Genomic DNA, 12,372 nt, shown 5'->3' with positions numbered 1-12,372 from the left:
TCACTCAAAGCGATTATTCAAATATAAACATAACGCAAAACTTGCATGCAAAATCCTAAAATTTTCAGCCCGACCAAACTATTGCTCTAAACCAACTCCCGTCAAACTCCACAACTCAACAACACCATAATCCACTATTTCCATGAAATCCTACAGCTCAACGATTCAAAATTTGAATTATGCGACTTGATTTTCACAAAATTTCGAATCTTAGCCCTAATTTTAAAACTTACTCCAATTAAATGAACAAAGAGCATGAACACCTATTGGACGTTACGATGTGAAGTAAATCTGGCTTGCTGAGGTCCCTGAGGCCTTTATGCATGGGCTTTTTCCTCTCTCTTTCATTTTCCTTCTCCCTTCTTTCTTTTCCTTTTCCCCTTTTCTTTCGGTGCGCGTCTCGACCATCTCTGTCTTAGCCAAGCACCCCTTTCCCTTTTTACCGACCAGTCAACTTTTACTTTTACTTTTTTTTTCACTGCCCCTCCCCTTTTTTGACTTGACCAAATAGCCAAATATTTCACTACCAGCAATTAGCATATAAAGTCGGGACCTCAATCTACACGTGCATAGTGAGAGAGAAGGAGGGGAGGCAGCAATGACTTCTGCGGACGAGAGGCTAGTGTGAAAGGCGTGACGGTGAGGACTCATGGGTGATTGGCGGATCTATGTGGCTGGTGTTGGGGTGGGGAAGAAGAGGGAACAAGACAAAAGCCGAAAAGAAAAAAAGAAATGGGAAAGATATATAGCACATCTCAACCATTGAGTTGTTCAATGGTTGATATGCATTGTTCTTCAACGGTTGAGGTGTGTTTTCCTAAAAAGTTCTAAATCATTTTCCAAATAAAATTCAAACATAAAAAAAACGTTGTCAATTACATCTTTACAAACAAATGAACTCTAACCATTTTTTTGCAAAATAATTTCTCGGAAAGCATTTTTCTTTTTTCTTTTTGGAATTTCCCCCCAAACAAACTCACCCTAAATCCGTTTAGTTCGACGCTACCTAGTTCACCTTGAGTCGCATGAATAAGATCCTCTGACGTGGCATCTCCCAATTTGTCATCCAATTTCACATAATTATGAACTGCCTGAAAGATCAAAATAAACTCTATTCAATTGCACCGTCTGCTAGGTTTTCAATGAAGTTTGACCTCGAATGGAAGCTGCTGAACTTGAAAAGTCAAAGCTCACTATTAGTATTCATCCGATTTCTAATAGGTCATAATTAGGCTTCAAACTATGAAATGAACTTAAAGTCTCGTATAAAACATGTTTAGGGAGGATTTTGGGATTTATCCAAACTCTAATAGCAATGAGACGCTGACTAGTGTAGGTCAACTACGGTGATGATTCGATAAGATCAGCTACGACTAGTACTTCTGAAAAGTCACAAAAGTATAAGTTATTATATATATGAACCCACGTATGTCAATACTTATTTATAGTGCAAGCTTCAAGTCTTAAAGATTAAAAAAAAAAAAAAGAGTCAAAATGGGTACTTCACAAAATCTGAAAAGAAAAGTAAAAAGGAACTATTAAAAGTTACTTCAGACACATCCCACATCTTCAGTCAAGCCAAAACGAATATAATTGAGCATATGTCAAGCCAAAACGAATTATCTTCTTATAATTACACTCATGGCAAATCAAACAGAACCTAACAAATTCATCTCTTCCATCCTACTAAATCAATGTTTTTACCCTGATCTATTTTTAGGATTTTATCTCTATGTCCAGTTACCCCCAAACCATTATCTAAATTTACTCGCGGCTGGTAATGGATGGAGGCGGCATTGGCTAGGGTCGGAGTGGATCATGGCGTCGGTGGAAAAGTCTGAAAAAGAAGAGCAATCACTCAAGATAGATGAAATAAACATCCAAAACTACATAACCTAGGCCGATGTGTCAACTAATAGAGAGAGTAAATTTCTGATATGAATGTTACTTCTGAATTTCGAGAATTCATATATTTCAACATCAGTTAAGCCGGCAGGTCGACCCAGTAAAGAGTACAACTTCCCGATACGAATGTAACCTCATCATCGTGCATCTTTTTCTAGCATGCCCCAGCATGAAATAGCAGACAAAAACATTGCGAACGGGGAGAGAGAAAAAGAAGAGGGCTCATTTTTAACTCCGTCATGGGAAGAAAACCTCGTATGGTGTGGAAACATTGCACATCATGGGCAGGCAATGGAAGCAAGAATATCGATTCGGACCCATCACGTTGATTTACCTTTCATGCATGTTATGTAACCTTTTGGCAAGTGCATATCGTACATCCGCTCTTTTGGTCCCATTCGTTAGGCTTGCAATCGCGTTGGCCCAAATGGGGATGTCGATATCTTTGTCTCCAAAGGCCATGTGCTCTTCCATGTGCCGTGTTCGCTTGTCGTTTTCATTTGATTTTGATTTCAACACTGAAATCCCGACGTCCATTGTCCGCCATGTGTACGACTAGTTAGCAAAGAAGCACCATCCCCTCTTCATCAATTGACCATGTTTGGATCAAAGTGTCCTGTCGCGTCAACAATCAACCTCGATCCCAGACTTTGATATGATGCCACAAACTTATTATTATTATTTTTATGTATTTATTGATTCTATTTATTGCCTGGTACCCGCAATTTCCTCCCAACCGTGAGCTTTTCTTTGTTTCTCCACGTCACTAAGCAAATTACGAAATTAGGTCGTGAATCGGCTTACAAATTTACAGTTTTGAATTTGATAAATCACCGAGCTCAATACCGCGAACTCCTAACTAACGATGTAAATCAATATATTTTATTGCCCTTTTTCTTCCATCAATGAGCGTTGAAGGCGAATTTTTTCATTGTTCCCCACAGCTTATTTACCAATTATGTGCTTATCGACATCATATCTTCATTTGATTACGCATTGGGGACATAATTGTACCTAATTTGATTCTCTTAGATTAGGTTAACCTTTTGTCTTTGGTAATCTCCTTCCTTCACCTTTTTTTGTATTTTCCCCTCTAATGTGGCCAAAGGCCGACAACGGACAATGAGCAGATGCAACTTCATGAGTGTCGGTCCAGTAAATCAGCAATGAGAATGCCAATAATTGATGATCGATTCTCCAATGGACAAGACGGGGCCCAGAAAGCTGCCCTTAGAACCGCCTTTTAGGAAACAGACCTAAAGTTGAGGTGTTCACATTTAGTAAATTTGTTCAGGGTACATCTCTTGATGCCTCCTGTACTGGACCACCTTCTAAACCTATCAACCCGGCGGAACCAACCGGATTGGATAAGTTCCACAACTGACATGTTAACATGTCACATCTACAGTTGCATCCATGACGCTTGTTAAATGCACCAAATGAAGAGTATGTTTGAGTGAGAATTTTTCAAATTAGTTTTATGAACTATTTTGGGTTTGGATTACTAAAGATGATCAATCAATGGGAAAATATTTACGGTCGAAGAAAATATGCATACTTAAAGTTAGGAAAACCAAATTTCTTAACCAGAAAAGAACAAAACGTTTTCATTTTTTCAACTGTTTTGTATTTACAAGCAATCACTGCTTTGAATGTGAAATTACTCTTCAGGCGTGTTTATTTTGAAAAAAAAAATATCACGATAAAGAAAAACATTTTCTAAATAGCACACGTAATAAATACCTCTAAAGTATTCATTAACAAAAAATATATGGTTACACTAAGTGTACTAAGTCCAGTATGCGAGTGGATTTACACAGTAAAATGATAAGAATACAAACATTTAAATAAGTTAGTCATAGTCAATACCTAGTAAAAAATCTATTCCATAATTTTATGACATCAGTATTGCAAATCGATCCTAACATACTTAACACGATCCTTTTCAAAGAATTAAAGTGAGGCAGAAAGCTCTAACCAAACCGGGTAGATAAGGCTCCTACTTCTACTGGAGAATAAAGATCACTAGGGCACCCAAACCTGAAGACAGCTTATATGACGGGGAGTATACTGGTTTTACTCATTGATCCTCGAGTAACCGAATCGGGAACAACTGTTTTGAAATCCGGCTGCACACTCTTGTCACAGCTTACAACAAGACAGAATTGAATTGCCACAAATCACGTACAACAAGACAAAATTGAATTGCCACAAATCACGTACAAGAAGAAAAAAATACTGATAGGAACTCATTCTACTCAAATTTGTCTACTTGAGAAGTTTCCAATCAATGACCGGCCAAATTTTGGTTTCGAAGGTCATCTTATTTCTTATAGAAATTATATAAAGAAAGAACCCAGATGTCCAAAATCACCGAACTCCAATTAACCAATTTCTTACATGGCAATCCAATAAGTTCGGCCCTACTCTCTTTTTCATGGAGAGAGATAAATATCAGAACATGGAGCCGGTCATCTTACCTCTGTCCCAACTCCACTAAAAGGGGACACTTCACACTGAAGTTGGGCCAATATATGTGGGGACGAAGCACTTCTCATCCATCATGAACATACAGTAACGAATTGGTCCAGTACTATATTGATCAAAAGGGAAGAAAGATGTGGACTGTGCAATTTGCAGTGACTCCCCTGCTTCCACAATCTGTTCTTGTCCCCACAGCATAAAATCGGACTGAAGGATGAGAAAGAGGTTAGCAACACCTTGTTCAGATGCCAGGCTATCTACAGTCAGGAAAAAGAAAAGAAGAAAGGTAAATCAGGGTCTCGCCATGCCCTAACAGACTGAAGATCCACATAACCAATTGATCAAATGCAAGTATCACTGGGTTTGCAATACTAACTTCTGCCCTAACATCAGAAGAGTGGTATCTACATATGTTTAGATCACCCAAAAAGGTTTTTTCTTTTGTATCTTGGCACATTCAGTATGAGTAAGCAAAGCAGGTTTTCATAACTGAGGGTGAACATACAATAACACAACTGATGATCAAGTCTGTCAATCGCATTTCTCCAGAATAAACACCTTCATGCATCTAAAATTGGCACCGCCACTAGTAGATTGCTAAGCAATGGCATACATTATGTGAAAACAGCATAAGATATGTTTGATTGTTTTAACCAGGACGCAATCATGACAAAAGAAACCAAAACACAATGCTCCAATCTCTGTTTGATTCACCGGAAGAAAATCTGGAACCAATCTTGAACAATTTCATTATTTTTCTTTTGCAATAACAAAGTTAAGTTTCCAGACAAGGAACTTGGGAGTCGGACTATTGAAACAGCCATTACTGCATGCACTGAGTTTGTGTGAGCCCAGTGCGGATCATGTGGATCCCTCATGGGACCTGCCAAAAATAATGGTTATTATGCACTTAGGCTCACAAGAAGCTAGTGGATGCTACAGTTTTTCCTATTGAAGAAGTGGCCAGACACTTCAAAACTCACTTCAACACTATCAGCAGTGTCAAGGCCAAGCAAGAGTTGTAGCTTTTTGTCTGTTAGCAACTCAACAATAGAACAAGTAGCAACTGCAGTTATTAATTATTCACTCTGGCTGACCTACACAACAGTTCACAACAAGCCTGTGCTGCTTCTTGCTTAATTAGTTAGTTAGAAAGTTTGGAGAAGAGGATACTGAAAGCAGGTACAATGATAAACAATATTAATTGAGGTGGGTTGATGATCAAGCCAAGAATCTTCCAAAAAGATATCAGAAAACAATAGCATTCTTGTACATGATTGAAAGATAAAAACAGATGCTGCAAGACAAAAGCTTTTTAGGCCCTGGACTTGATTCGCATGTTCCTAAATCTGCTCCATTCTAAACCCATGAATCATATTGAAAAATAAATATGAAGAGGGAAGAAGCGTGCGAAAAATGCTCCACCCGGGTCACACCAAATAGATGATTTTGAGAAGGAACAATGAGTAAAACAACATTGCTATGCCGAGATTGAAAGTACCTCAAAGGTAACTATGGCAGTGCAACAGTCAGTTTCTCTTCGTTATTCTCAATGTCGTTCCTTTGTGCATCTGGCAGGCTCTTTAAGACCTGCATGTGATGCCAAATTATGCAACCAGACAACACAAGATTTAGCTGCCCCCTGGCATTACAACAAAATCAAACACGTGATAATTTTTTCGAAGTCCTATTTGAAGGGCTCTCTAAGGGCAGTATTCAGTCCAAAAAGAGGGATTATAAATTTCAATCTCGGACTTTGATTCAGCAACTAGTTTGTTCCAGTTTTTGAAAATTTTCAACATATCTTGGAATCAAAAGCTGGCAGCCAATTTATCTTATCTTTTTTCTTTAATTTTCCTCTCTGGTAAATGTGAAAAGATGCTTACACTCACCTAAAATTCATGAAAAAGTGTATTACTCTTTTTCTACTCTAATAGTTAGCTGAAGCATGAAATTTAATGAAGATATCCATGGACTAAATATGAACATGCACCAAGTTTTAAAGAGGTAGAAACTTTTCCAAGTACTTTTGTTTAAGTTGAACCTAAAGATAATTGTGACGAACTTCAATTTATTTATATTAAGAAAAAAACAAAAAAAATGCCTTTAAGTGTTACGATTGAGATCCTGATGGAAAGATATGCTAAAAACACGATATATAAATAGCTATCCTCAGAATATAACAAAATTGCAGTCCAAATACATCTCTTGATATAAAGCATACTCAAGACTTCTTTGATTCTCAACCCTAATTGACCGGCATAAATATTTTGTTTCATTTGAATCAGCACTCCCATGAAGATTATAGAGGCAAATCCAGCCTGCCTTTTAATTAAGTAAAGAAAAGTAACCATGAGAGTGATGATCCAATTTCAAAGCAACAGATTTACAACCTGATATAGATGCCAAGAAGCAAATGCGTCGGTGGCAGCATAAAGTTGTTGTTCTTTTGATAAAAAAAGAGCCTCCCAATTTCCGCACCTAATTTTCATGAATTTGTTCAGCTGCAAGATGTAAAAACTCTGATTAATGCCAGCTCAAATCTTCCAAGGACATTCAATTTCACTAATTTTAGAAAGCTAGCTTTAACGGAGAAGCAGTCTACAGCATGCAGTCTTATGCTGGAACCACATTTGATCCCCATTGATCCTTTTCATTCAACAATCACATGAACAAGCTCATACATCACGTAAACTAATCAAGATAGAAGCTATCTTTCAACTTATTTCACAGCTTATTCATCATATTTGTCGACGCAAAGCATTGACATGGACACCGAAGCAAAATAAAAATTAATCTCTTTGCATTTTTACATATAAGTCATGATGCAGAAGTTCTTTTGGCCCGAATTCAGTCATAAAATTGAGAGAATATTCTAGAGGAGCTCTGCAAGGAAAACTTAAGGATATCAGAAAACAATAGCATTCTTGAGACTCTAAATCTAAAGGTACATATCAACAAGCTGATACTTGGAATGGATTTTCCAACAACTTGCTAGAACTATAGGCTTTGATAAAAATGAGATGTAAATAACTTATAACTTTAATTTTATGAATTGACGATCTCAAGTTCTATGAACATGGCAGAAAAACACATCTCAATTTGAAATTCAAGAAGTTTTAGTCACTGTAGGAGTAAAATTTGCAACAAGATTACATTATATGCTTCAAGAAATGTATTTTAAGACATTAGAAAAAAACTGCAGATACGATTTAATTACACTTGCCAAATCCTCTCACATTTATAGCATTAGCCATCATTAACTATACTCCATCAAATAAGCAGAGATACTACTGTACAAATAGTCGATTCAACATATATACAATGGTCATATAACTTAACATGTACCTAGCAAAGGATCAAAGAAGCCTTTCATTGTCAAATGGACTTTATCACTGAAGTCCAGCATTTAGACAGCAGTGAGAAAATTACTCATGAGTGGCCATGATGATTGCAAAAGAAGTTGAGCTATAACCTGCTTATTTAGAAGCACCTCGGTTAGAGATGCAAGACCCCACCTATAACGAGGCATGGCAAGCTTTTGATTAGCAAGTTCTGAAAGATCCTGAAAAGCATTGACAGATACATTGTAATCCTTAAGCACCTTCCTAGCATCACCAGCTATGCCTGCTCCAACCTGTACATGCAAGCATAACATCATCATGCAGTTCAGTTATAATTTTTCCCAAAATCAACTCGACATATAAGAATAGCCACTAAAAACTAGACATATGTCAACCTTTAATACACTTGTATCCTCTAAAATAAGCTTCAAACTGGGAGGTACACCAGAATAAATAACATGCATCACATGGCAGTGGTCATTGTCACCACAAATCTGCATTACTGCCGTCTTCCGAGGTTGAACACCTGCATGTCTTGGATCAAGATAATGACTAAGCAATAAAATGTAGTGATTTTAATCTCTATTTCTACTTCCTTTTTCTTCAAATGCAAGTTTAACTCCAGAGCATGCACCCAAGACCATATATATATATATATATATATCAAAGTAGAAGAAAAGAAAGAAGATGAGGAAGATAAAGAAACTTTGTTTATACCACTCAAAAATATTAATTGCCTATTTGAAACTTTAAAAAAAAAAAAAATCCTTTTAGCTTTCCCTTTAAACTTTTGAAAATGCAAAATAATGCACATTCCTAAAAAATTCAGGAAAAAGAGATAAACGACTCTTCATTGACAATATAATGGTGTTAGGCATCCGACATAAGCTAAAGATCAAATTTCATTAAAAGAAAATGACATGGCAAAAAGTAATAGTTACTCCAAAAGACCTTGTTTACCAAACACAGAAGCAAGGAACAATAAACAAGCACAATACTAAAAAACATCAAGTTAAAAATAGATCTATGTAGATCTACAAAGTGAAATATAGATTTGTACATGTGACCAGAACTAAGAAACCACAGCACAATTGGAAGAAATCAAGCTAATATTTCAGAAGACCAGGGGAAAAATTCATCAATTTGTAAAAAGAAACAAAATTTGTTGGCATCTTGTTGTTATACAATGAAAGAACAAATCGCAATAACAATTTCCTGAAAGGAAAGAACTGTCAACAGACCACTCAAGTGCAGGAATTTATACCATTTCAGTAAAGTAGTTGCAAGAAAATCAAGTCTTGCTGCTGAACAGAAATCAACAAACAATCACAAAGATGCAAATTTGATCTAAACACAGAACCAGCATTCAATCTAAACATGGAACCAAAGCACTACTATAAGCCGACCTCAAAAAATCATTGAACATAACACGAAAGCAAAGCTAACCAAACCTTTTTGAAATGTGGGCCTATACTCAATGTCAAAGCCAATTATGACTTGATCCATTACACTTTTCATGGCATTGATTTTCTTCAAAAGCTCGGCCGCGGCTCTCTCCACATCAGTAGCACTCCGGCTGTACGCAATCCGACCTCCGAATGTCATCATGGGGAGTTTAACCCGCATACTATCTGTCATGTGAAAGGCAGTGCATAACAATTCCATCGCATTTGTGCAGAAAGACGTCCTGAGTCTACAAATCCAATTTTTTCCCCTTTCAATTAAAAGGAGGACAAGCCTTCAACTAAGCCGAAACCGCAGAAACAGGAGACTGAATTATAGAACAAAACCATCAAAGATACTAACCAAAATCTTGTCTTACAATAAAACCCAGAATTGCTCTAACAAAATGAAGCTACAGTAAAGTCCTATCCCATCTGAAACCCTTTCACAGCCCCACTGGCAGGCAGAAAAACCCCAAAAGCTACGGCTTTCTATGCAATCATCTATAACATCATCCAAGGAACAGAAAATGAAAGTGAGACGGATCTCGTTCGTACGTTGCGAAGAGAATGAACCGGGCAGACGCCGTCGGACCCCGCCGGGGCGATCCTCGCCGTCGTTCCCGGCGCCGGAGACGGAGCGCCGCTTCTTGGAGACGGCGGTCTCGACGGCGGCTTCGATGGCGTCGAGTTCTTGGGCGGTGAAGGGCTGGTCCCAGCCCGGGACGAGCTCGGCGCCGATGGAGCGAGCGTCGGTGGCGATGGTGGGAGCGTCGCCGCCGGCGTTCTTGATTTCCATCTACGGTCGGTTCGAAGTCATGGAGGAGGAGGGAGCCCGAATTCAAAAAACTATGAAGTATAAATAATGATACAGGGGAAGAAAGAATTTAGGTTGGGTTTATTTGGCAGAAAAGTTAATGATTTTTTTTTTGAGCAAAGAAAAGTTAATGATTTAAGAAAATTAATTTTGCTCATTTAGATTTTTAAAAAAAGAAATAATGGAAAATATATTCATTAAGTTAAAATGATTATGCATTACATACTGTAAGGACATCCCTTTTGTTGAAGCAAAACTAGAAGGCAGAGGAAAAATGTCCTATGGTCAATGACTAAGGGCTAAAGTCAAAGAGCATAGTCTGTTTTCGCATACTTTCTATATGCCACAAGATAACACAGTTCAATCAGATGAACCCGTATCCAAAACTCCCCCTGCATTGCTCTCCAAAACGAGCCTTTATTACCTCATCCAGCACCTGGTGTGGTAGTGTATACGTCATGTATGGTAGCTACAACTCGACCCTTTGCCCTAATCCCGGAACAGCAACTTCCTTCGCAGTTGGGAATGCGGAAACCCCCTTCATACAACAATTATACCTGCAGCAAAAAAGTTAAAAATGTATTCAGACTCAACCAATAGAAGAAACCACTGGGATTCGCCCCAGTGGCCACCCTTCCAACATGGAATGGGGAGGTGAAGGGTTCAAATCTCCATCTTCTCAGAGGGGATCGGGTGGGGACGCGTAAGTTTCAAGAATGGGTTTCGACTCCCACGCTCTGCAAAAGGCATGGCAAAAGTCTAAGAGTGAGTGTAAAGTATGAATAGAGTAGGACTGACAAAAAAAAAAAAACCAATAGAAGCAATGACGCAAAAGAAGATGAAAAATGTGAGACTAACAACAAAGTAAGGGGTGGCCAAAAAGATAAAAAGATATAACCCCTATGAGCCCAAAAGCTTGATGCCCATTGACAATGATGAGGCCAATTTCATGGAAACACCTATGTATGCGGTTGAGAAAGCCGAAGCATGGGCCTTGGTGGCTGGCCCTAAATAGCCACCAACCAACAAATGAAGGTTATTAGCTGGAACTGTCAAGGTTTGGGCAATCTCTTAACAGTTTAGGCTTTAAAGGCTATGATGGCTAAAGAAAAGCCCGATGTAGCTTTCTTAATGGAAACGAAGAACCCTGAATCAAAGCTTCACCAAATTCAGTGCTACTTACGGTTTCAACATTCATATATCCTTAATCCAATTGGTATAGCGAGTGGCTTATCAGTGATGTGGAATGATCAGGTATCTATACAAGTGATTCGCTCTTCACAATATATGTTTGATATGACTTGTAGGTTGGTGCAAGAAGATAGAACCATTCGCCTAACCTGTATTCATGCTCCTTATAATTATCACCAACGACAGGTTCTATGGGAGAAACTTAGGGAGATCAGTAGTATGAATAATTTCCCTTGGTTGTGTATTGGGGACTTTAACGAAATCCTTTATCCGTGGGAAAAGCTTGGTAAGAGACCTGTGGATTTTACTCGCATGCTGTCTTTTCATGCCGTTCTTAATGATTGTGAGCTTATTGAGATAGATAGCAAGGGCTATAAATTCACCTGGATGAATAATAGAGAGGGGGAAGAGATTGTGAAGGAACGGTTGGTTTGAGTATTATGTTCGATGGACAGGCACATTATATTCCCAAGGGTAGATGTGTTAGCGCTACCGGCTATGGGATCTGATCATAGTCCATTGATCATCCAGACTTTAGCACCGTATAAACGAAAAACTAAGCCTTTTCTTTATGAAGTCTATTGGAATGATGATGCTGAATGTCGCGAGATCATTTCTACGGCATGGAATTCTATTCATCCCAATCATCTGATTTTTCTTTCAAAGTTAAAGCATGTCATCACAGCTCTCTCTAAATGGAGTCGCACTAAGTTCTCAAATGGACATGCTGGAGTAATTACCCTACAACATCGGTTACAAAATCTGACCAACTAGCAACACTTAAATTATCATAGAGGGGAAGCATCCAAACTCAGAGAGAAAATTACAAGGACTTGGCAAAAGGAAGAGCAGTACTGGGCTATGAGATCCCGAATACAATGGTTGAAATGGGGTGACAAGAATACAAGGTTCTTTCATGCATCCATGCTTCAAAGAAGACACAAAAATCGCATTACCATATTGCAAGACGAGAATCAGCAGTGGATTCGTGACCCTTGCACTCTACAAGGTATGACGATCACTTTCTTTTCAAAGTTATATACATCTCAGGGGTTGCAGGATTACGGCCCTATCCTTGCCCAATGTTAGCAGATTGTAAATACTGAAATGAATGCTCAGTTGATTGCAATGGTTACTATTGAAGAGGTCAGACAGGCCACCTTCTAGTTGGGGACAACTAAAGCCCCTG

General features: G+C 38.3%; 1 protein-coding gene across 3 annotated transcripts; it reads right to left on the bottom strand.

Annotated features, from left to right (window-relative positions):
• Positions 1 to 3,961: 3,961 nt before the first annotated feature.
• On the bottom strand, positions 3,962 to 10,027 carry LOC104414283 (Werner Syndrome-like exonuclease). Of its 3 annotated transcripts, none has more exons than XM_039298986.1 (7): positions 9,734 to 10,027; positions 9,185 to 9,364; positions 8,129 to 8,259; positions 7,865 to 8,026; positions 6,783 to 6,893; positions 5,891 to 6,031; positions 3,962 to 4,646 (listed from the first exon to the last, which is right to left on the bottom strand). In XM_039298986.1, exons 1-6 carry the CDS (start codon positions 9,972 to 9,974, stop codon positions 5,939 to 5,941), a joined length of 918 nt encoding a protein of 305 aa, XP_039154920.1. In that variant the 5' UTR covers positions 9,975 to 10,027; the 3' UTR covers positions 3,962 to 4,646; positions 5,891 to 5,938. The 3 variants fall into 3 exon arrangements, with proteins under 3 accessions (XP_039154920.1, XP_010023654.1, XP_010023656.1); XM_010025352.2 differs by having other exon boundaries at positions 5,891 to 5,979; XM_010025354.2 differs by lacking the exons at positions 3,962 to 4,646; positions 5,891 to 6,031 and having other exon boundaries at positions 6,781 to 6,893; positions 7,908 to 8,026.
• Between the last annotated feature and the right edge of the window lie 2,345 nt (positions 10,028 to 12,372).

This window comes from Eucalyptus grandis, chromosome 8 (genome assembly GCF_016545825.1).
Source record: "Eucalyptus grandis isolate ANBG69807.140 chromosome 8, ASM1654582v1, whole genome shotgun sequence".
Classification (NCBI taxonomy): Eukaryota; Viridiplantae; Streptophyta; class Magnoliopsida; order Myrtales; family Myrtaceae; genus Eucalyptus; species Eucalyptus grandis.
This window is presented reverse-complemented; position numbering and strand designations above follow the sequence as displayed.